The sequence below is a fragment of the Prunus persica genome, chromosome G1 (genome assembly GCF_000346465.2).
Source record: "Prunus persica cultivar Lovell chromosome G1, Prunus_persica_NCBIv2, whole genome shotgun sequence".
Lineage (NCBI taxonomy): Eukaryota > Viridiplantae > Streptophyta > Magnoliopsida > Rosales > Rosaceae > Prunus > Prunus persica.
The window spans coordinates 24,772,880-24,797,152 of NC_034009.1; the positions used below are offsets into that span (position 1 = coordinate 24,772,880).

Here is a 24,273-nt window from a genome sequence, read left to right on the forward strand (position 1 = left end):
TCAATTTTTTTTCTTTCCCTCTTTGTACTTTTAAAATTTTGCCATGAATGAATGGGTGTTTGAGTTGTGCAAGTCTTCCAAATGGGTTCCAACCCCTAAGAAGGATTGAAAATTTACCATACGAATGAATGATCGTTTGAGTTGTGCACGTCTTCCAAATGGGTTGCAATCCCTAAGAAGACTTGAAAATTTTGGTTTTTTTTTTTTTTTTTTTCATTAGCTTTTTAGTCTTTCTATGGCTTAATTATCTCCAAATGGACCAAGTTGGATGGATTATCTGTAAACTTTGCGCATATAACTAATATTTGTAACATATTGCTTTACAAAAACTCATGAAATTTCTCCAGCAGTAGCGTTTTATAGTAAATCGCTGTCGTGGCAAGCTACAAGACGTCCAATTCACTTCTGCCGTAATCCAATTAGAGCAAACTTCCACCTTTAAGATAATTTGACTCGTAACCGACCATTATTAAAACTTAATTGCATAGTTTACGTTTCTTTATCTACTTTTTTGCATATCAAAGCCATCGATAATGACAACAAACACCCTTCGTCCACTCAACCAACAGCCTGAGTTCAGATCCTTCCCATTCTGAGCTTGAATCTTTAAATTATAACCTTATATGGCCCTTCCTTAATAAACCCTTATTCTTCGTGTTCATGTAGATTTGGGCTTTGCCATTCCTGTGACAACAAGGATGAGAGAGAGAGAGAGAGAGAGAGAGAGAGAGAGAGAGAGAGAGAGAGAGAGAGGAGCAGGTTGCTGCTTACCTACTAATGGTATAACTGAGTTCCTGGAGCCCTAGAGTTGAGAAATTTTGTTTATCTGATTCCAATCTGCAACAATAAACAGAAAATGAAACACATCTTTCTTTGCTTACTGTGAAAAATTAATTGGTGGCAGTATGTTGACAATATTTTAGCATATGACAGTTTCTATATATTACCTACAAATGCCATCCTCCTGATTGCTATACAAGACAGCATGCCTGACTCTAAGAAGCTACACTGCATCCTTCCTCACAAAATTGATCAATTCTGCCTTTGCTGCTTCCATTACCACCTGGAAGTCTATATTTGTATATCTTCCCCTGTAATACAGATTTTGCATATTAGCTCAAATTTTTTTCTAAATGAAGTACTTGAAACCATAGAAAAGCACATTGCCAAGCACGTGGCTCAAACACTTTTAATGGTGTCCAACCCTCCAAATCAAATTAATACAATTCCGAGATTCAGTTTTGTTTACATACCAGAAGTGAGTTTTAGACCAGAATGTGGAAGGATAGGATGGGCTTGCAATACCATGCATTATCCTTGCAACAGCTCTGGGGGTGAATTTGGCCTGTGAATTGCTCTGCAGAAAGACCTGTCATTCCAAGAAGAGCCAACGCGTTAGAACTGCCAAGCATGAGCTGCCTCAAGTTTAGGATCTAATCAAATATGTAGGTTCTTACTTTTATATCTGCTCGCAAAAATCGGCTGCACATGTAAATGATAATGATATCAGTACATAGCGAGTTAGAAAAAGAAATCTTCATGCCACAAATTAAGCATATGGACAAGCGAGTTAGAAGCACAAAACTTTTCATGCACAAATAAAGCATATGGGCAAGCAAGACATTTAAAACGATTTTTAAGTTTCAACAGCCAAATGTCATCTAGTATAATGACATCATTGGTGAAAAATTTTGCTGGAGGAAGGTGAGGATGACGTCAAGTCATCATACCAACCTGTCTTTACCCATCTTATTAGGGACTTCAGAATTATCATCTTCATTGAAATATTGCAAAATATTCCTTTGCAAACTTAGTGTGTGCTGGCCATCACAACAACCTTGCACCTTCTCACAAGCATTTACAGCAAAGACTGCCGCATTAAACATTGTGTCCAACTTCCGCACCTAAATCAAAAGCAGATAACAAATCATTAGTACAGACAGCATGCAGGCATGCACATTGAACACGCACAAAAGTTAAAAGAACCCACAACAGCCCATCAACAGTGTTCTAACAACCAAGAGCTGATACCATTTTCATATATGGATTTACCAATAGGCCCACTTTAGCATCAGTTAAAACTGGTTCCTTACAGATATGAACAAGAAAAAGCACTTGTTTACGACCATTGCTACTGAACAGCAGCTCTAAGGGATGGCTTATACGATTTTATTTATACTTGGTCCACCCCCCAACCCCCTCTCACTGTCGTCTATGCGTATTGGAATTGAGAAACACCTTTAATCTGATATCGTTTACCTTGCAACTTTCCACCTCTGATAACCATTTTGTAAGATGTGCTGATAGAGAACAAAGATCTGCAGGGACTTCAACAATTGTATAACAGTAGGCTTGGTCCTTCACTTCATATGTTACTTCTCCTTTCAACTAAAATAATATCAAAAGGAAAAAAGAGAGGTTACATGAGCACCATGGTATAAATACAAGGGGGGGGGTGGGGGGGGGGATGATAATACAGTACTTTTTCCACCTTTAGAAGATAATAAAACATGGTAGCTTATCAAAGGCCCAATCTGTAACTATAAGCATTCCACAAACTTCGAACAAGTCAAGTGAAGCATATGAGACAATTGGCTTCTTTTTTAAAAGATATCATGGATGGGATAGGGTTGGGACAAATCTAACCAATCAAACAGGGGAAATATACAAATGAAAGCAAAAATAGGTAGGTGCCATAATCCCATTCAGCCTTCCCCTTTTTATGTTTTCAACTCAAATAGTTAATTTTTCTCAAAATAAGATTTTCTTTCAAAGTATTCAAACCTTTAAATTCTGTAAATGGTTTGATAGGATGGTAGCTGTAACTCCAGTGCTATTTGCCACAGTCGGTATGTCAAACACATATTGTCCTTGCTTAGTCTCAGACCTGACAAATCTCATCAAGCATAATTTGGTTCACCACTTGTTTCTTCATGAAAAGTCATTCAGTTTCTTTGTGCAATCAAAACCACTAATCATACTCACTTTTTCAGAATTGCAGCAACAACAGCATCATTTCCAGCAAGCAAAACTGGGGATGTCTGCATTCATGCAAGTACCGCAATATTCAATCATCAAGAGATCGATCTTGAAACATTTAGCTCAAAGTTAAATCATGAGAAAACAGAAACCTCAAAACGTATTTTCTACCCACCTTATGAAAATTCAAAGTGCACGTTACATTTAACTCTGGAAGTAAATGCAAATACCGCACTTCACCCAACTCCAACTGTGTTAGAAGTGTGAGCATCACCTGCCAAAACAAATACCAGGAACAGAATATCTTAGTACACAGCTTCTGAAACTCCTTGTAAGTGATTCTTCTATCATGACTTGACATCAAAATTCAGAATACTGAACAGCAACAGTAGCAGGGAAGGACCTCTTCTTTCATATCAAACTTGCGGGATGCAGTTTCTTTAACCAACGAACAAATTTTCCCATGCAAGCTCTCATCACTGGTGAATACTTGACAGAGGAATTTGTTCACCACATATTCATCCACGCCATCACTGAGAACACAATACAGTAAAGTTGTGAACCACTTTTAAACCTATGAAAGTCTTTGAAAAACCGAAGTTAATAGAAGATGTAATCATATTTAACTACCTATACATAAGACTGCGAAGTTTGAAATATGTATCCTCATCAAAATAAAGATGGCAATAGGACAACCTCCCATCCCGTCCAGCACGTCCAATCTCCTACATAATTTTATCATTCATTTTGTTAACAGATTCTGAGATAAAGAACATCTTTTAACCATTCAGTGGTTTAGAAGAAAGTTCCACCTGAACATACTCCTCCAAGCTTTCTGGCAAGGTGTAATGAATCACCTGAAAAAGATGCAATTAGGACTTCCAGAAACGATTTCTAAACAATAAGCCAGCAAGCATACATGCAGATATATGCCATCATGAAGTAAACATGTGCACACATGTGTTTATGCATACATGCTAATGACTACACTGTCTACTAAATAGGCCTCGACTCTCTTTTTGGGGTGGAACTACCAGACATTTTCTATGGACTTTCTAAGAAGCTAGGAGCACAAGCCACACTTAATATCGACCTACCCATCTGTGCACTGCAAAGTTTAATATGCTGTTCAGTACAAACACCAACTGTTGCCCTTCTCAGGTTACAATTCAAGTGAATATAATTCGATGAGCAAGCCTAATCATGAGTATTTCCAGAAAAGGAAAAAAAGTTAAAGAGTATAGTTTCTCTTACAGCACCAATATCCCTCTTGTCAAGGCCCATGCCAAAGGCCACAGTTGCAACAACCTTCCATGAAAACATACAAGTCAATCATCCAAGAATCCGAAAGTTGAATTTTGCTACATATAAAAAAAGAAAGGAAAAAGAAACATATCCGTAACGTAATGAAAAGAGCATAATACAGGATTAAGGCATGAGCAGGGTAATATTCTTACCACACGAATCTTGTTAGTGAAAAACAACTCCTGCACACGACTACGATCTTTTGCAGGGATGCCACTGTGGTAACTCTGAATAGCATTTTACAATGTGGTCAGATGTTACCATTCCTCACCAAGAGTTACATACAAGTTATAATTCATGCAACTATGAAATATGGAAAACTGACCTTTGCAGAAATATTATTATCGCATAAGTATCGGCTTATCATTTCAGTTTCAAACTGCAAAATTAGAATGCAAGGAATATTTTCCACTCAGTGTCAAGAACGTAGGACTATATTCATCCACACTAAATGAGTATTAAGAAAGAATGTGTATTCATTGAAAAAAGTGATAGTGATCCTCAGCCGCCAGTAGTTTAACAGTATTCTAATCCCGCCACAACATATTTTGGGGCACATAGCATGACAATCTGAAGTTTGAGCATTCCCTCATACAAGAAAGAGGGACAATTTTACAGAACTACTTAATCTTGTTGAAAATGGTATCTTTGAAAACGCCTTAAGACTACCCAATATACAGTGTTTTAAAACATCTCAACAAAACACTGACATTTGAATGACACTGTGTGTACCTGAAACTTGCAGTAGATAATGATGCTCTGAACATCCGTGAATGAAGTAGACTTGATCAACATCAGCAGATCTTTCATTCTATTTATTCATAACAAATTTAGTTAATCGTGTAAGAAAACTGATAAAACAAAGGGGAAGTAAGGAGTACTCAGACTTACCTATTTCTGCTCAATGACACTGAAAGTTGTAAATTATCCCTCAGTATGGCTTTTTGAATGAGATTGGTTGGAGGAATCTCTAAAGCTGACATCACAGAACCCAAAGTCATGGCTGTGGCAGTAGCTGTCATTGCAAGAATGCAGTTGACATTGAGCTTGGCACGAAGCAAAGATGCTCTGAGCCTCATAAATGAGGGACGGAAATTATGTGACCTGGAAAAACCTTCAAAATTTAGTATTTAAGGGGAATCACATGTAATAAGATATGAAATTGAGCTGGAAGGGTGAGGAGTAATTACCAAACTACAAAAAACATGTATTAAGACAACTAAAATCAAGAAGACAACAATTTGTGCAACCATCAATATTCACTCACCATTCAGAAATGCAATGAGCTTCATCCACCACAACAAGAGATATAACTGTGGTGGCGGAAAATATGGATAGAAATTCTGCATTCAAAAACCTCTCTGGCGAAACTAAAAGCACCTGCAGTACAACACATCAAACCTTAGCTCTCCGGAAACAGTCCAAATAGAAATAACTTGTACACTTTATGAGCACTAAAGTAAAACACATTCTGTATCCATGAAAGACAAATGTAACAACAAAACATTTAAGCATGCATATGATTATGACAATTAATCAGTAATGCAGACAAATTACTCTTACAAAGGTTGATACACCAACCTTTATGGCCCCTTGTTGAAGCAGCCTAATTGTCTCGGAGGCTTCTTCAGGTCTCTACGAAAACAAAGAGAATCAAATTACACACATATTTGCATTTGGGCAATGAGAGAGAGAGCATGACATACCTGACTGCTACTCAAAAGACCACCACGAATCATATGAGGCAACTGCTTCAGCTGGTCAATCATCAATGCAATCAATGGACTAACAACCAAAGTAACCCCAGGTAAAATTATGGAGGGCAACTGATAACACAACGATTTGCCAGCACCCGTAGGCAAAACAAGCATTGTCGACTTTCCTTCAAGCACCATCTTGATCGCCTCCAACTGCCCATCTCGGAATGAATCGTACCCATAAGTTAGAGTCAACAATTTCACCAAGTTCTCATCCGACGGCTCATGTCGAGCCGCCAAAACCGCCTCTTCAAACAATTCGGAATCAAATTTCGGTCTTTTACTGTCCTGCTTCCGATTCTGTTGTTGTACAATAGCATCTGTAACCAACTCATCTTCTTCACCAACAGTCTCACCCTCATTTTCACCTTGTGATTTCAATTTCCTTTTGCCCTTTCTATAAAATTTTCGCCGACCTGATGAACTGCTATTTCCTCTTCTGTTCACAAATTTGCGTTTCCTGCGATTCAGGTTGAGCTTGACGAAGTTCCCCTCAGCCCCACTTTTTCGGAACTTTACAGGCACCGAAGGCACATTGCCTCCGACCAAATCGAAACGTTTCTTTACAGCTATGGCTGAAACTCCAGACCCGCTAGCCACTTCACGCTTGGGCTCTGGTGGTACCCAATCGGGCACAGAAGAATCAGACCCACCATTCTCTGCCTTCGGCTGAGACTTTGACGCCGAAGAAGAAGACGACGGCTCGTCGACTTCGAAAGAATCGAAATTGATGGTGGTTCGTCGAATTTTCGAGAACGACGGTGACTTGTAGAAGTGTCGGCCCTGCGGGGCGAGAAGGGTATCGCCGGAATCAACGGCGGGAATCGCACGGGATGGATCGGACGGCCAGCGGCATATCTGGTAAGGTAAAATAGGGGAGAGAAGGGGAGATGGATCGGGTGGTGGGTCGGGTCGGGCGGGCTCGGAAGAGGGATTTTTGGGTTCGGAAATGGGGTTGGATTTGGACGAGGCTCTGAATCTAAGTATGGATTTGTGGGAGGGTAGAAGGGCAGGCTTTGGCTTTGGTTTTAACTTTGGCTCCAAAGGCTTTGGCTGTGGCTGTGGTGGTGGTCGAGGTGGTCGTTGCCGTGAGAGTTTAGTGTTCCTTGGCGGAGTGGCGGAGATGTGAGAGCCATCTGAGTCTGAACTGGATTCCATGGTAGATTGGTTGAAGAAATCGATTTAAGTTTCACGTCCTGTCCCTTATCTATGTTTATGGGTTTCCCGCCATTTTGTGGAACTTTTCTTTCCCGCCCTGTTTTGAGCTCTTCTCATTTTATGTAATTTTAGGACCTATTTTTTTGAGATACTTTTGTCCATTTTACTTGAGGGGAGTTTCATTCCATTGGGTACGTATAGAAATTGAACATTTTGTTTACCAAAAGGGGAAAGAAAAAAATGGAATATTTATTTTACATGTAAGTGTACTATTATAAAAAATAAAAAAAATTAAATAATAAGTAGACTTTTCTCTCTCTTTGTTTTGAGTATAAGTGATAGTCTAAACCATAGGAGAGCGGAATTTCTCACACACATACACAACTAAGATGTCATGGGAGTTCAAACATAACACAATTTGTTTGCAACTCAAGGCGACGCACCTTTCTTCTAGTACACTAGTAGACCCAATTTTTAATGGGCTTGGTTTCTTGCTTAATCCAAGCATGGTAATTTATTTATTTTTTAATTCAAGTAATATTAGAAGACATAAAGAGAAAATCAAACACGGTCATATAATATAAGTAAATTCTTTTAATCACTTAAAAGCTAAATGAGAGAATCTCTCTTGACCACTTATTACGAGACAAGGCCTTGGATTAGAAACCAACATACTCTCTATCCCTGCTCCAATAAACTATGGAAAAAAATCGAGGTATATTTTTGAAACAATCATAATGAATATGAATCGGGTTCTCGTACACACACTTCCCCTAATGGAGGAATTGAACCACATCGGAATCGGAATCACTGATTCAATAACAAGAGAATGTGGGAAGTGGAGGCAAACACAAACCCCTCCAATGCCTCTCACCATTATCAGCCCAATGACACGGGAGAACTTTACAATTACGTCATCAAAACACCGTGGATTCTTACAAATATATTGCAACCAACCAACAGAAACAATTGCCAACTACCCCAAACAGCCCCTTCAAACATAAAACCCTTAAAATACAAGAACTCAGGACCATCTCCTCCTTAGAGGCCGAACTGAACCACGGAAGGAAGGGGGTGGTCAAAATGCACGTCGGCCACTTTAAGCAGGATTTCAATGAATACTTTTCACATTATAGTGCAGTTGCACTTGGATTCCAGCTTCGGAGGCTTCATGCCGTCTACCTTGTTAGGAAGCCCTACATTGCGTTGCATAGACTCATCAACATTCTCATCGTTCTCTGTCTTACTAACAGGGGGTTCGGCATCTGTTTCTACCCACTTTTGCCTGCTCTTTCGAGGTTTTGAAGTACGTCGAGCAACAGTTCTGCCACGTGGTTCCTTTCTCTCAGGATTGGACTTCCCCAATACTGTAACTGTAGGCTGCAAACCTTCTAAGGGGACTGGGCTTTCCTTTTCCATTGCTATGGCTGCGGCCTCGTAGGCCAGATCATGGACAAGGGAGCTGCAGAAGAGTATTGTATCTGTTGCCTCTTCTAGTGTCAGGCTTTTTGTCTTTCTTCGACCTCGACACTCAACCATTACTGTTGATTCCTCTTCTAAAAAAAACAGAGATCTTGTCAGCTAATCACTCTAATTCCATCTCAAAACTGAGAATTAGCACAATACAAACATGAGAGAAACATAATGAATAATGGAGTATAAGGTGGTCAGGATATCATGCTTCTTTCAACAACTGGAAAAGATGAGGGTCAGATAGCATGAGGGACAGCAAAATAGTCATAGAATATTACTAAATCATGAAATCCACGTGATACTCATCCTCACCAAAAAAAAAAACAAAAAAAAAAACAAAAAAGAAGAGTTTGTCGAACTCTTAACTAGCAAAAATAAATAAATCAATGCAAATCATAAATCATACCTAGGATGCCATATGCATTAGTAGTGTTGTTGGTCTCTGGAACAGAAGATGTCAGATCACTGTCAGAAGGAATTGGAACTGAAGGCTCCTGAAATTCCTCCAAGGTGCTCCTTGATTCAAGGGAAGCATCATCGTTGAGTGAACAAAGGTAAGTCTGATGACATTTTTCAGTTTCTATTTCTGATACTGATACTGTAACCAACGAGCTGTGAGTAGCAATCTCTTCAACATCCAGTCCGTCAAGAGTACTGTTGAAATTGGTGTTTTCCTCCTCAAATGATGGCTCTGGAGTTACAACTTCTACATCTGTGGAACTCCTTGCATTGTTCTGCAATTCTTCACCGTGCGCATTTGAAGCACCATTTTCACAAATTGGAAATTTTGCTACCCAATTGTCTTCTAATGGAGAGCTAACTGCATGGCTCGACAACTCTGAGTTAGAAGTATCAACTCTTCTACTGCTAGAATTGAACTCTGTATCATCTTCCTCAACAACAGTTGTCCTGGTAGAAGTAGTAGTAGCATCTGCGTCTGTACATTCTGAAGCTAGCAAGCGTTCTTGCGATGTTATGTGAGTCACCTCTGCAACATCACATTCCAAAATTCCCCCAGCAACCTCAATATCATCATCATGTGTGTTTGATGAAAGACCTAGCGCTTGGTGAGCATGGTTTGAATCTCCACAGGAATTTGATGCAATGCTTTGGGGTTTTATATTTGTGTCATGTCTGTGATTCTCCATGTCTGACTTCTTGCCACTCAACTGTCGCTGCACACGAATCTCAGTTTGTCTAGCTGAACCGAAATCAACTGAAGATGATGCAGAGAAACTACCATGGCCAATGGAGCTTCTCATACTGTTTGAACTATCTCTAGCATATGACACATCCTCATAAGGTATGGTAGTGGCTGTGAAAGTCCTGCCCTGAACAACTGCCCCTTTGCTACTGCTTGTCCTCTTCAGAAGTATAGAAATGCCTGCACCTTCTGAAATTTCAACCCTCATATTTCGATAGTTGTTAGAATGATGCAAATTCTGACCCCCAATGTCACTATTAGGTAGCCCACAACCAACAGTCTGTGAGTCCACCTCTTGCTGGTTGGCTAGCCCATCCTCAACTCCCTCCACCACTGGTCTTACAAGAGATTTTTCCTGTAAACAATTAGGGAATTTCTCACTGCAGATAGTTTGGCCTGGATCAACATTTTCTTCACCCTGGGAGCTCTGTGGTTTCCCCAAATCAGAAACTTGTGGAGATCCAGGCACAACCATCATGGTTTCCATTGCATCCAAAAGCTTTTCTTCTTCCAAAATTTTTACAGACAAAGGTGTGGAGTTTTCAGGAACTACAGTTATCTCCGGAATAAGGACACTCAGAAGTTTATCTTTCCTACTGCACTCTGGACAAAATCTAATGTTCCTTTCCACCTGATCCGAAACATAAAATCTGTGACCACATTTAGGACAAGGTTCCGTGTCGAGACTATCAATTTCTGAAAAATCACCCTTAACATGAGAATCTTCTGAGGTTGGACTGACATCCATGATGACATTGGGGCGACCATAATCTTCAGAGTGAGCAGCTCCACCCTCCACTGCAGTGCCTCTATTGAAGTCACCCTGATGAAGGTCATGTGGCCCATCATGGATATCATGCCTGGTCTCTTCATTTACTGCATCCATCTTATCAAAGCCAAATACCTCTTCATGAACATCAGAGTATGGCACTTTCTCAGATTCACTGGCCACATCATCCTGGTTGTGATCACTCCCTTCGGTATCAGGTGCAACACTAGTACCTAGATCAGAACTTGCATTGCTGCTAGTTGTGACTGAGGAGTTCCTGGAAATCAGAGGACGATGCACAGAACTTGCTTTTCCAACATAGAAGGTGCTACTGGGAACACTAGATAAGAGTGGCCTAAACATCTGAGGACTTTTACGGTGATCCTGCACAGACATTGGAAGGCATTAATTCTATGAAATGTGAAAACCCATAACGAATGAACAGAGAAATCATAATGAGGGAAGTGCACAATGTAACATATTTAATAATTATAGGATTTCAATGCTCTACATTTCATTGAAAAACACTAAACCATAATGAATACCTAATAAATATATGAAGAGAGAAGGAACTTATAATAATTCAGTACACTTCCTGTTTTTGGCATTTTTTATAATTTCAGTTAGACCCAATGTGATTGTCATTACTTGAAATAGGAAAGAAACACACACCACAAAGACAGTGAATTGCACAAGCAAGAGAATACATTTGCAGACAACAATTTTGAAAATCCTAAATAATTAAAGGGCTAAGTTATTATAAATTAATTTCCTCTCATTAGATGACAAAAGAAATATCTTATCATAAAGGATCAATTAAATGCACTAGATCATTAAGTACCATTTGTCGAAGAGCAGAATCAAAGGATCTTTTTGGAGCGGAAGATGAGGACACCGTTTTGGCTGGCCTTTTTGAGAAGGCAACAGCTCTGTTGTTTGAGAAAGCAGCAACTCTTCTTGAAGTTGATCGGTCTAAACTACCCACAGGAAGAGATTGCAGAGAGTCTACATCATCATCACCAGAAGATGCTATAGAACATTTGCTGTGAGAACTAAATGGATCTCGATCATGACTATGAGATGAACTAACACTTCTAGAAGCAGTTGGAGACATTGATTGTCTTCTGTAGTTGGAGGAATGGTCCCTACCATTTCTAGATGCTGGTGAGGAACCCCTCACATATGTTGCAGGTCGATCAGCAAGAGAAGTACGAAGGTTGGGAGGTGCATCAGAGGAGAAGCCTGGAATATTTGTTTGCCATGCTCTTATTTTTGGTGAAGCAGAGTTCCCTCGACTTGTCTTTACCGGAGAAGTTCCTCTTATCCCCGGTGAGGCCACAGTACTACTGGACCCAGTGCTCATTCTCCGTGGTGTGGGGGTAGAAGACCTCGGAGCAGGTGTTGGGGATTTACTTGGGGGAGTGGATGGTCTCTGTGATGGAGTAGATGGTCTCCGTGATGGAGTAGCAGGCCGTAGACTTGGGGTTGGACTGGAATGACGTACAGGTGACGGCCTTCCCCTTGACTGAAATGAACTATTCCCAGAACGAGGAGATGGGCTTAAGCGATTAGGACTAGCACTACCCCTGCTGCTTCGGTAACTCTTCTCCATCTGCAAATGAAGCAAGTATGATGTAGAGTATAAGGAAAATTATGATCTCAGCATAATCTTTTAAGGAAATATTTCAGAAACCAAGCATAATCAAATCCCATAAAAGTGATTTGACTCCCTACCGTGGATGATCTTGATATAGTAATAGGTTGACTTCGAGGTCTGCCCCTCTGTGGTGCATTAACTGGTGGCGGCTCATTATCCAAGGAAGGAAAAAGAGGGGTGTCGGGAGGCGTTAATAACCTTTGACATATAAACACCAGATCATTCCATCAATAAAAAGGGACAAACAGGGCGGACACTGAAAAGTATCATGAAAAGAACAAAATGCAATGCATTTCTCATAACATAATGACCGCTCAGTTTTTGCTCTGTGAATAAATGGACAATTTCAGGCAATGACATTTTGCAGCTTTTGGACAGAAAAGCTTTAAATTCTCAGATAAATCAAAATATACATTAAATAGAAAAACCCTCTTAGAGATGATTTTGGCACTCAGAAAATCACTTCCCACACTCCTCTATTATCTCGCATGTGAGGAGTGCATACTGTTATTTAAAATTGTTTGTCATCCAAAAAAAACATAAAAACTTCTGCTTTCTTTGTCATCCAAAAAAGTAAATTATTGTGGTCTACGTAACATAACAATTCCCAGTTTCACGGGCAAGACACTTGTCTTACAACCTTGGTTTTGGTGAATCATGATTTTAAAATTTAAAACACATACCCTTTCAAATTGTAAAACACATGAAAATTGTTCCTAGATGCAATTTAATCATGTTTTTGGTTCTTCAGAATGCAAAGCACATCATAAAATTAGTAATACAGCAACGATAACTTAAGAAATCAGAAAAAAGAAAAAGTATAATTCACCAGTCATAGTCATTTTTCTCCCCCTCCACATTAAGCAGGTCACTACTCTCTCCACGAGTAGGAATGGCAATTCCGAGCTTCAAATCCGAAAATTGCCTCAATTTTGTAGCTGTAATATTGAAAATATACAAGAAGCCCTGTCAGTCAGAGACAAAATCCTGAACTCTCCAACTCCTATAAAATCATAAATAAATGTCATCTTACAAAATGTGTCTTCGAGATCATCCGACGACTGAAGCAAGAAATCCTCTTTTTCTCGCGTCTGCATTTCGTTGAATAAGGCAAGATCTTCATCTTTCTCTTTCAAAAAAATTCCACTCTCAAAACTGCGACCTCGTCTGTGATGGTTCCCTCTCGGCTCTCGTCCGGGAGAGCATCTCATTGCGGGTGAAGGAGGCATCTCTCACCACCAAAAGCTACAAACTCAAAACAGCCAGCCCAAACTTTCCATACAACGCAAATTGAAGCAATAGCCCATCATATACATCTAGCTAGCTAGCTACTACTCACAATGAAAATAAATTATGCCCACAATCACTTTCCCAGTTTCACTTCAGAAACCAAACTCCTTTCTGATTCGCGTCTAAGCGAATTGCTTCAAATTAATTGAATTTCAACCCCAGCGACTTAATACCAATGGGAAGCATACATGGTATAGTAAGCCCAAGTCAACTCAAAGCCGAAATCTTTTGTTAAATGCATAAAAAATTGCAAAAATTAATGTAGCAACTGAAACAACCGTACCATTCGCAATGCAGAGGCTCAACGTCCACGTATGTAATCTAATCAAATAAAGATCTTCATCGTGCAGCACAACCCCGAAACCCTAGATGCTACCACTTGAAGACACCAAAGCAGAGACGGCGCCACAAGAGCAAAACAAAACCTAATTCAACTCCAATTCAGTCCCCACTGGCCACTCTAAACCTCCATTGAAGTCGAAATTACAACCAAAAATCACCATTTCGGCGAAAGTAGTTGCAGTCCGCTTGGCTCACAGAGACAAAAATGGCTTCAACAAAACCCAGTGTATGAGCAGCAACTGCGATCCCGAAAACTCAGAAGCTGAACCACAGGAGCTCGAAGATTCCAATCGCAACGCGACGAATGTTGTATCAGACAGTCGGATCTAAAGCATTAATTGCTTTGTCTGGGTGTACGGATCGGAAGCTAAAGCGGTAGTGGATCGGTGTGAAAGAAGCGACAATTTTCTAGCATTCTCTCTCCTCCGAGAAAATTTGATGCGGAGAGAAAGTGAAATTGGGGAGTTTAAACTGGCTTTTGTTGTCGTCTAGATTTGCTTCTTTCCTCCACAACAAGCTTTCATTTTCTTTGCTTCTCAGTTTCTCTTTGCTCATCAAATATTTCCTTTCCTTTCTTTTCTTTTCTTTTTTTTCCTGTTTTTCTTTCTGTCAATTGCACTTTTCTCTTCTTCTTAATTTTTACGACCGTGCCACTGCCGTTATAGTAAGTATTGTCTACTTATCTTAACCTCTCCTTTTCATTCTTTTGTTTTTCATGTATTTATAAGAACACTCGTTTCATATGGATTTTGTATTTTTATTTCTCTACTTAAAAATAGAAATAAATTAGAATAAAGGTTATAAAGGTGATGGCAAATAATGCAAATGATTTATAAAATAACTTAAATAGTCAGATTTTTTTAATTATATTTATTTAGTTTTTAAAAAATATAATGAAAATCGTATCAAACAAAAATTAATAATTACTATTTTCGGGAGTTTAAATATTTTTTTTCTTTCTAACAAAGTAATATTCTAAATTAATATTTATATAGGATGATGAGAATCGAACTCAGATGCAAAATGTAGTATTTTAAATTACTCCAATTACTATATTTTGGTGATTTAGAATATCATAATTCACATGATAAAAACTTAAAATATATAAACTTTATTTTTACAAAACGATATTCTAAACTATTCTCATATACAGGGAAAGGGATAGAATAATTGTAGGGGTGTGGGTTGGATCATTTTTTATAATTTTTAGTAAATTGGTTACCATCAAATTTATGAAGATTTCTCATATTTATCTGATGGATATGTTTAAACGAAAAATATAAATAATATTCCATGCGAAATTAAAGATTAATTGGATTGGCTATTAGTTTCTTTATTGGTGGGATGTTTCTTTTCCAGTGTAGTATGCGAGTAGGCAGATGCGTATATAACATGTGGATTTGGAGCAGGACATTTACTTTTTTTTATTTTTGTGAAAGCATCGCGATTTGAAATTATGCGAGTTTAATGGCCATAAAATGTATTCAAGTCAAATAATAGAACCGAACAAAATTATTTAAATTTATTCGCACCATATAAAAACAATTAAATTTTCTTACCAAATTTGTATTTTTTTGTTGTTGAAATAGATGCTTATGAGTGTACAAAGATAGCATTAAAATAGTCAATACCATCCAAAATTCAAGCATGAGAGACAGGAACAAATGCGTGATTCTTAAAAATAGACTCCCGCCTAAACAACTCAATGAGAAACAATAACAAAAGAGAAAAAAAGAATAGAAGGCCTGTGCATCTCTTCGATTCGCACATCAACAAAACATTGACAGCACCAGTAACTCACCAAATCTATGCAGGTAGTAGTGTAACAACATAAGTTTTATTTCCCATGCAGATCCCTCATGCGTTGTCTCATAGTAGTTGTGTCTCTATTTCCTCTCATAATCAACCAGAAGTTTTGAAAACCCTATCTCATGATTAACAAATTATAATCACATTGGATATAATAAAGACCTTGGTTTATGTTGGATAAAACAATGTTTGGACATTATTGACTTGGACAATACAAAAAGTAGACCTTGTAAACTTTTCCCCCGAGTACGACTATGAGAGGGAAGATCATCTATGAGTGTCAATAATAATAATATTATTATTATTAATATTATTAGACACTAAATAAAGAAGTGGGACAGCGATGGAAAAGAGCCCATAAATGATATAAGTTATAACAACCATGCTAATCATGGATTTTTGTACTAATGGAAAGATGCATAAATTATGTCGTTTTAATTGGTAGGTGATGGAGATAACTTAGAAGGCTTCACTGTAATCATAACTATTTAAAAATAAATAAATAAAATTCAAGGTATTGCTTTCAACATATCTTTCATAACAGCAAATTTTTGTAAATATTTTAAGTCAAAACTTGTTTGTCCTAGCAGCAACCCATCCAAACCAAAGTTAAATATTTATGAAGAAAAAAACAATATGCAATTAAAAACCGTCGATAGAGGTAATGCAATTTTGTCTCCTGTCCTCGTTAAAAAAGTATTAAATAAAACAATAAGAAACTAGTAATTTAATACAAGCGCACGCATTGTTTATATTTTGTGGAATATATTTTTGTCATTCATCTTCGTACCTCATATCACTCGAAGGAACAACACCTTGAACTAGTAAACTTATAATAATAATAATAAGTGTTTTTTTTTTCTTTATTGAGGATTATTTTGGTAATTTGGCCATGACATACGAGACATTCAACTTCCCCACAAACATAAGGAGATGCAGACATATCATTTAGTAGTATACAGCTGTAATTTGGGGTATTCTATTAGGAATTTAAGTGGGTTGTGTTGTGTACTATACTGTTATAGAAAAGTAAGATCGAATCATCGAAATAATTAAACACAAATCCTAACTAATGTACACCAACATCAAATTGAAATATTGAGTATGTACGTATTTAGAGTGCAATATTTGTTCTCGAAGTTTTCGATTTCAATTAAGCCAATTGACTAGAACAGTATAATCATACTGTAGAATATCACTCGATCCCTTGTTAGAAATAAATATATTATAAAGTTTAATTATGTTTTGCTCATTTAAACTGTCGATTCTAATACCACAAATTAAAATAACTTATACTTGCAATTGTAAGTCGATATTCGTGTTTAAGTCGAGTAAGACACGCACTATATGATTCATCAATGATCATTGTCGTTATTCATTAATCATTCATAATGGATCATGATTATTATTAATTAAATTTTAATCCTTCTCGGTTCGTAGCCATAAGCTTGAAGGAGGGGGCATGAGGGCCCAATAGCTAAATAGGCCTCGGTTCTATTATCCTTGAATTTTGATTTCCTGAAAATAAATTAATATGAACTTTTTGGCCTTTGAAAAACATACACATTAAAAACAATATTTTAAGGCATAAATCAGTAGATTTGGTAACCTATTCCCGATGCCACCAAAACCCCAGTTCAACCAAAAAAATCCTCGCTTTCCCTTTCAAGCACACGTGAGCTTGATGTTCATGCTCTGTCGTTGACATTTACCTTCCTGTTACTGTTTTACTTTATATATTTTCTACCAACCATTCTAACCTCTCCCAAACGCTGCGTTTAACCTTTAAAGATGCTTCTGGAAGCCCGCGTCACGGCACGGCGCCGTTTGGAGCCACTAATCGTTCTACAATGTCGTAAAAGGGATACCCTGAAACGCACGACCGCTACCACTATCAGTACCAGTGCAACTTTTCCGATAGGCGCGATCTCATGTCGGCGGCTTTACGATCCCGGTCACTCTCTCTCTACTCTTTACCTTCTTCATCTATATTTCAACAATGGAAGCTAGGGTTTCCTGCTCTGGAGCGCGCCTTCTCCTCATCCGCCAACAGAGGCCTTCTTGATCTCCAAGAGGTCGAGAAGGTTCTCAGCGACGTCAAGGCGGACGACGTGAAGGTCATTCCAGCAAACGACCTCTGTGAATGGGCCGATTTCATGGTTCTCGCCACCGGAAAGTCCGCGTGGCACGTCAAGAACATTGCTCAAGCCCTAATTTACAAGGCAGGTCCCATTTCTTTTGTTTTCAATAGCTTCGAGTTTGTGTTTGGTTTCCGAGAATCGGAGGGAAACGGAAGAGAGTAAAAGTTGAGGTCTTGTATTGAATGCCGATTGACCGGTCATCTGTTTGGTTGCTTAGAAAATTTGATTTTTGTTCGTTCTTATGACCAGTAGATTTTCCTGGAAAGTGGAATGTGCACTTTTTTGTTCTTTCAATTTTTTTTCCTTGATTATTAAAAAACAATGCTCCTTGGTGATTAACTAGTCTACCACTGTCTTGGTTACGGATGATGAGCTTGATCACCATCTGATAATGATTATATTTGTTTACAGTCTAAGCAAAAGCAGAAAGGAGCTCAGCGGCTAGTGCTTCCCAGTGTGGAAGGGCAAGAGGGAGGAAAGTGGATTGTCATTGACTCTGGTAATACATTGCCTTATTGATATTGGCTAGTATTATTGTTTTTAATTTTCTTTTTGGATTTTTATAGTGGCTTTCTTCATTTATTTAGGCAAAGTTATAGTTCATGCTCTTGATGAGAAGGCTAGAGCGTACTACAATTTGGAGGATCTTTGGTCCAAGAAGAAGCCTGAAGAAGATACAATTCAGGTAAATTGCAATACATGCTTTGCATCATAGACTACTTCTCCTTGCACCCCATCCAATTGGCACTACTAGAATATTATCAATGATGTTTATGGGAGATCAGATCACGCAAGCACTTTATCGCTACATGTATAAGCCCCCTTCACAGTCATATTGTGAAGCAGCTATTGACGTTCTTGTCATCAATTTATATTTGTTCTATGATTCCCTCTAGCATGAGATCTGTTACTGAAATCCAATTTGGTTGAAGGCCACATTTAGTTCCTCATGTCAATTCACGTACAAAAAGTAGCATAGGGATCTAACTAATATGCTAGTCATTTGCAATTCAGTTGTTTCACATGGACGGAGACGAGGTTTTGGTTCACTGAAGTTTGTGGCATGGGTTTGCCACTAGTTTTCCTGGTAATTTAGGTTTTCAACTTTTCAGAAATTCTTGGATCATTATAGTTATTAGCATCCTGAAATCAGTTGACATAAATAGATTTTCCTCTACAAATGTAAAAGCAAAGTAGTTTTTAGGTCCTCTAGCGTTGGAAAGATGGAATTAAAGTTCTGAGATCGCTGGCTGAAGTCAGTACGCTTCCTCTCTTTTTTCGCAGTGGAGAAGCTTGTGTATTATTATTTTTATTTTCTGCATGATTATATCATAACTGAATTGGAATTTTTTTTTACATCAATAATAATTTGTGTTTATTGAATTACCTCTGGTTTTGGTGAGACATCAATGGTCTATACGTGTTTTGATGCTGATGCTATGTCATTGCAACTTAGGGGGTAACCTATCTCCTTGCTCTCATGTAGATGCAAAGTCCTTGCGCGCAAACACTTTCTAACTTTCTTTTTTTATCTGTTTAGGATTTGGAGAAGGCTTTTGTGAAGATTCGTCCCAAGAACAACTCCAAGAGGAAACCGAAACCAGCACTGAAAAGGGCATAGTATAGTCATCAGTTTTCAGATATATGAGATGCTTCCATCCAACCTTTGCCATTTTAGCATCATGAAGCTCATCGTGAAGCTCCATGATCGTTCTAAATGTACATTGTGGATTTGTTATCTAGTTCAATTTTTTTTTTTTCTTTCTATTTTGCCAATTAGACTTGAAGACATAATCTGTGACTTTAATGTCAAGAAGAAAGGGAGTGAGAAGAATGAAGAATGTTAATCAGTAATGGTGGTATTTTAGGGACAATGGGGTGGGTAACATAAAGATTATTATTATTATTAATTTTAATCTGGTGGAGAGTGGAAATATAAAAGGAGAACGGGGAAATAAGACGGGGTTGGAAATAGCACTCTTGTTAAACCATTCCCGTCCAAAATAGATGTATTTAAATCTTGAATTGGGTTCCAATCTGGTAAGATTATGCCATGTTTGGTGATCCAGAATGAATTTAGATAGGATAAAAGATAATCTGATTATGTGTATTTTTGTAGGATAATTTATTCTATGAAATAGGTGGAATACATAATCTCATTATTTCAATCTTCATACATTCTTCAAATCAGGGACCGAGACACAGACACTAGTTCCAATAAAGGTTATTTATAATTTCTAATCCAATGTAATCATGCAATTCAATTTTATGTCATAATTCAATCTAAATCCTAATCACTAACCATAACTTAAAGTGTAAACGAAAATCAATTGGTAGCACTAATCGAGGGCATCACCTGGTGTTGGGCTAGTTCTTGGACCAAATTCGGTCCACGGTCGAATAATGACCCAGGCTGCTCGTTTAAGCGCGAAAGCCAAAACCACAAACAATTGGCACTGGCAGTGCAAATTTTCATAAAACTGGGTCGGGTTACGGTTGAGCTGACTTACCTAATTTTCCGGCCCATCAACTTCAAAATCTCAAAAACGTCCTCACAATGTTCTCAATATCACCATCCTGCCCCTACTCTCGACAACACTGTCATTAACGGCTGCACCTGCATGGTAATTAAAAGCAAATGCAGCCCCCTTGTAAAACAGCTCACAAAGTCCCAAAGACCCGCACTCTCGACACTTCGTTTCCATCGCCATTTCAAGAGTCTCCGGAGTTTCCAAGGCCGCAGCACAGAAAACACCTACACACAGCAAAAGCATTTGAATTTCTTTGTTTGTTTCGTTTCCGTTGTATAAGAGTCAAGCGACTTTCTTCCCATTTCTGGCTTCATTTTCTCCCTTCGCATTTATCAACTCTCTTGGCTCGCCCACTGTCCCAAGCTCCCATGGCTTCCATCGCCGCATCAAACGTCGTCGCTTTTAAATCCGCCGATAAATTCGGAGCTCCTGGCAATGCCAGAGCCTGCCATTTCAGGCAATGGGCCCCAGTTGGTAGCACAATCGGATCGGGTCGGAGAATTGGCCTCAAGTACAGATCCAAGAGCAGCTCCGGTACTTCAATTTTAATTAGTGATTGAAACGATTAGTTTTGTCTTGTGATGCTTTTGGATTTGAATGTAGTAGATTAGCCTGATTGGTTATGATATGCAAGTAAATTGAATTGAATTGAGAGGTGTGGTGTGATTTGATGGTGATCATGGTGTCACATGCAGGTCACGTGAGGGCTCAGGTGGCCACGCTTGAACAAGCAAGCGCAGGAGCAGCACCAAAAGTGGAGGGTCCTGTGGTGGTAGTGACCGGAGCTTCTAGGGGCATTGGCAAAGCCATTGCTCTGTCTTTGGGAAAAGCTGGTTGCAAGGTCAGTCAGTCAGTCCTAGACTCCCCACAGTCAGTAGTGCAAAATTCTTCATTTCTGGTTTTGTTGATAATGGATGAATTGATGTTGCTACATGCAGGTCCTTGTTAATTACGCAAGGTCGTCAAAGGAGGCAGAGGAGGTTTCCAAAGAGGTACAATCAAATCATCTATGCAAATCATATTAATGTGCCTCACTGACTTGTCATTCAGACTGAGTTCGTATATCTTGTTTGTTGGTTTATGTATTAGTGATAGAGAGAGTTTGTATGTGTATTTGATTATGTTTTTCTTGCAGATTGAGGCATTCGGTGGACAAGCTCTTACTTTTGGAGGAGATGTTTCAAAGGAAGAAGATGTTGAAGCCATGCTCAAAACTGTGAGCAAATGGTCCCTTCTCTTAAAAAAATTGGGTTGATTTGACATCAGATCATGCTAGTTTATATGCTTCATGATTTTACATTTGCAGGCGGTTGATGCTTGGGGAACTGTTGATGTATTGATAAATAATGCAGGTGGTTATTGCAAGTTTCACTTGCTCCTTTTTTATTTTTCTTTGGATGTGATTTTCCAATTTCATATTCGGTCCTCCTAACTTTCTACCATGGTTTCAGGAATTACTAGGGATGGTCTATTGATGAGAATGAAGAAACAACAATGGCAGGAGGTCATCGATCTAAATCTTACTGGTGTATTTCTATGTACCCAGGTGTGTGTTTATGAATTTTGAATTTTCATGGCAATGTTACTTGACTACTACGCAGACCTGAGAAATTTCACTTTTTCAGGCAGCAGCTAAAATTATGATGAAGAAGAAGAAGGTAAATACCAATCCTTTCAAAAAGTTGTATTCCCACCCTTTAGTCTAATATCTAATATTAGTTGGATGGTGCTTTTTTCAGGGAAGGATAATCAATATAGCATCGGTTGTTGGCCTAGTTGGAAATGTTGGACAAGCCAACTATAGTGCTGCAAAAGCAGGAGTAATTGGCCTGACAAAGAGTGTTGCTAAGGAGTATTCTAGCAGACACATCAATGTGAGTGTCCTAAAATTTGATTTTTGTGCTAGTGATCAGACTCGTCCCAGAAGGTATTGATAGTAGTTGATGGAGTCATAAACAATGGATTTCCTTCAGGTTAATGCTGTTGCCCCGGGATTTATTGCATCGGACATGACTGCCAAGCTAGGGGATGACATTGAGAAGAAAATTTTAGAGACCATCCCCTTAGGTGAGCCTGGGGAAAGTTCTACTCTTTCAAATCAAATAGCTTCCCAAATATATTTGATAATAATTTGCTAAAATGATTTCATACTGGCTGTGATTACAGGAAGATATGGCCAACCTGAAGAAGTTGCTGGACTGGTGGAATTCTTGGCCCTTAGTCCTGCAGCCAGTTACATGACTGGACAGGTTTCATTTTCCTAACTAATTTAATATTCTAGTTTGTTTTTTTAATTAATTGTTGAGCTTTGTGTACTTGTCTTATAGTTACCTAAAGTGTGCATTGTTATGGTCAGTGAAATAGGAATAGAAATGCAGTATATGCACCTACCCTGAACATGAATCGTGGGTTCGACGTGGACTCAAATTCAACTTTCATCGACTGCTTAACTTTAAAGTTTGATTGTGACGAAGTTAAAATGTTTTTATAGTTTTACTTTCTTTTTTTTTCAAATATCGTAATCTAAAAAGTATTTTCTTATCAACATATCATGTTTCCTTAAAAAATGATAATTGCAAGAAATACATGAGGTACATTTTTGGATCACCAAAACTAGCATATTCAAATGAAAGTGTATCATGCTTTGGATGAGTGACCTCACATTACAAAGCATGAGGGTAGCAGTGTGTTTTGTGGTAACTATGCTTTGTATCAAGGAGCTTTATTTTTTGTTTATGGCACTTCATGGGTAACCCCAAACTATTATGTTAGAAACCTTTCATTGCAATTTATTTATCAAGGCTTGTTATAATGAGTTGGTGTCAATGTCATTACCTTGGTCTTCCCAGTCTTTCATCGCATATCATTTGAGACAACCTGCTTTTCCATTTTTTCATCGGTGACCATAACTCACCTTTTTTGGCAGGTGCTCACCATTGATGGAGGTATGGTGATGTAGGTCTACTATACTGCCGACCCCAAGATGTGGATTAGAACAGCTGAGCTTCAAGTTGAGTATGAAATGGAATCGCCGGATTCTAGTGGGATATGACAGACAGATTATGTGAAAGCCCATCATCATGTTACAAGTAATTTGCTTTAAGTTAATTCAACAATAAATTTTTCAGCAAGTTTTGATAGAATTTCAGTTTAGCTTGGTAGTGGCACTAGTAAAAAGAGCTCTGTAAAATGACCTGTTTGTGGAATGTGTTTGCTAAAATAGAAATGCAGTTTTCAGTCGAGTAAAACTGTTAATCTGTTAACCATCCATTGGTTTGTAGTTTGTGGGTTCCATTGGAACTCAGTACATGATGGATGGTTGAGAATATACGCTTTATGAATTATAGAGATTATGTTCCCTTTTGCTTTTTCCGGTAGGGTAAACTACCGAATATCTCCCTGGACTATATTGACTATCGAAATATCCACCCTGAATTATTATTTCAGCCAATTTAGCTCTCGAATTATTTTAAATGGTCAATTTAGTCCTTGCCGTTAGTTTTCATTCAATTTTCTGTCTAAATGTCACATGTTAGGCACGTGACTCACTGTTCAATTAAAATTTAAATTTTTTTAAGTTTAAAATAATTAAATTGTTAAAACTACAGAACTGAAACAAAACAAAAAAAAAAAGATGGCTTGATGAACTCCTGGCTATGTGCTGCAACATCTTTACAATTTCTGAGAATTCAAGTCTCAATGATGGCTCTTGGTGCCAGCATCTCTCCGTCAATTCCATCAACATTAGATTAGTGTGCCTTGGAATTGTAGGCCTCAGACCCTGAAATTCATGCCCCAACAGCACTCAATTATCAAGGCATCTATGCCCAACTCGCTCGCATGGTTGGGCATTAATAA

The 24,273-nt window shown here is 38.3% G+C and overlaps 4 protein-coding genes across 5 annotated transcripts; 2 read left to right on the forward strand and 2 right to left on the reverse strand.

Moving 5' to 3' along the window:
• Positions 14-7,485, reverse strand: LOC18790040 (ATP-dependent DNA helicase Q-like 5). The gene is made up of 21 exons (XM_007226378.2): positions 5,991-7,485; positions 5,866-5,919; positions 5,552-5,664; positions 5,176-5,388; positions 5,017-5,095; positions 4,610-4,663; positions 4,437-4,511; positions 4,234-4,287; positions 3,792-3,836; positions 3,610-3,704; positions 3,383-3,512; positions 3,155-3,253; positions 2,986-3,041; positions 2,785-2,887; positions 2,260-2,388; positions 1,735-1,904; positions 1,458-1,482; positions 1,254-1,369; positions 948-1,091; positions 772-837; positions 14-684 (listed from the first exon to the last, which is right to left on the reverse strand). The coding sequence occupies exons 1-19, from the start codon at positions 7,197-7,199 to the stop codon at positions 1,004-1,006; spliced, it is 2,907 nt and encodes a 968-aa protein (XP_007226440.1). The 5' UTR covers positions 7,200-7,485; the 3' UTR covers positions 14-684; positions 772-837; positions 948-1,003.
• On the reverse strand, positions 7,898-14,724 carry LOC18792788. Of its 2 annotated transcripts, none has more exons than XM_020562809.1 (6): positions 13,336-14,724; positions 13,132-13,240; positions 12,380-12,500; positions 11,487-12,257; positions 9,079-11,029; positions 7,898-8,752 (listed from the first exon to the last, which is right to left on the reverse strand). In XM_020562809.1, the coding sequence occupies exons 1-6, from the start codon at positions 13,529-13,531 to the stop codon at positions 8,325-8,327; spliced, it is 3,576 nt and encodes a 1,191-aa protein (XP_020418398.1). In that variant the 5' UTR covers positions 13,532-14,724; the 3' UTR covers positions 7,898-8,324. The 2 variants fall into 2 exon arrangements, with proteins under 2 accessions (XP_020418398.1, XP_007225438.1); XM_007225376.2 differs by having other exon boundaries at positions 7,898-8,755; positions 13,336-14,718.
• On the forward strand, positions 17,543-19,738 carry LOC18791829 (protein Iojap-related, mitochondrial). The gene is made up of 4 exons (XM_007223470.2): positions 17,543-17,965; positions 18,296-18,383; positions 18,472-18,569; positions 19,425-19,738. Exons 1-4 carry the CDS (start codon positions 17,675-17,677, stop codon positions 19,503-19,505), a joined length of 558 nt encoding a protein of 185 aa, XP_007223532.1. The 5' UTR covers positions 17,543-17,674; the 3' UTR covers positions 19,506-19,738.
• On the forward strand, positions 20,525-23,809 carry LOC18789965 (3-oxoacyl-[acyl-carrier-protein] reductase 4). The gene is made up of 11 exons (XM_007222689.2): positions 20,525-20,949; positions 21,111-21,256; positions 21,354-21,407; positions 21,551-21,631; positions 21,722-21,767; positions 21,867-21,961; positions 22,041-22,073; positions 22,155-22,289; positions 22,389-22,482; positions 22,582-22,664; positions 23,342-23,809. Exons 1-11 carry the CDS (start codon positions 20,784-20,786, stop codon positions 23,372-23,374), a joined length of 966 nt encoding a protein of 321 aa, XP_007222751.2. The 5' UTR covers positions 20,525-20,783; the 3' UTR covers positions 23,375-23,809.

What these genes read in the sequence shown, in the direction of transcription:
- LOC18789965 (XM_007222689.2), top strand. Translation starts at nt 20,784, where the DNA reads ATGGCTTCCATCGCCGCATCAAACGTCGTCGCTTTTAAATCCGCCGAT. An exon ending in TTTAGAGACCATCCCCTTAG is followed by an intron (nt 22,483 to 22,581) that starts GTGAGCCTGGGG and finishes CTGTGATTACAG; the next exon opens with GAAGATATGGCCAACCTGAA. An exon ending in CCAGTTACATGACTGGACAG is followed by an intron (nt 22,665 to 23,341) that starts GTTTCATTTTCC and finishes CTTTTTTGGCAG; the next exon opens with GTGCTCACCATTGATGGAGG.
- LOC18791829 (XM_007223470.2), top strand. Translation starts at nt 17,675, where the DNA reads ATGTCGGCGGCTTTACGATCCCGGTCACTCTCTCTCTACTCTTTACCT. An exon ending in CTCAAGCCCTAATTTACAAG is followed by an intron (nt 17,966 to 18,295) that starts GCAGGTCCCATT and finishes ATTTGTTTACAG; the next exon opens with TCTAAGCAAAAGCAGAAAGG. An exon ending in GTGGATTGTCATTGACTCTG is followed by an intron (nt 18,384 to 18,471) that starts GTAATACATTGC and finishes TCATTTATTTAG; the next exon opens with GCAAAGTTATAGTTCATGCT.
- LOC18792788 (XM_007225376.2), bottom strand. Translation starts at nt 13,531, where the DNA reads ATGCCTCCTTCACCCGCAATGAGATGCTCTCCCGGACGAGAGCCGAGA. An exon ending in TGATCTCGAAGACACATTTT is followed by an intron (nt 13,241 to 13,335) that starts GTAAGATGACAT and finishes TCAATATTACAG; the next exon opens with CTACAAAATTGAGGCAATTT. An exon ending in CTATATCAAGATCATCCACG is followed by an intron (nt 12,258 to 12,379) that starts GTAGGGAGTCAA and finishes CTTCATTTGCAG; the next exon opens with ATGGAGAAGAGTTACCGAAG.
- LOC18790040 (XM_007226378.2), bottom strand. Translation starts at nt 7,199, where the DNA reads ATGGAATCCAGTTCAGACTCAGATGGCTCTCACATCTCCGCCACTCCG. An exon ending in TTATCTACTGCAAGTTTCAG is followed by an intron (nt 4,664 to 5,016) that starts GTACACACAGTG and finishes CTAATTTTGCAG; the next exon opens with TTTGAAACTGAAATGATAAG. An exon ending in TTTTGCGAGCAGATATAAAA is followed by an intron (nt 1,370 to 1,457) that starts GTAAGAACCTAC and finishes TTGGAATGACAG; the next exon opens with GTCTTTCTGCAGAGCAATTC.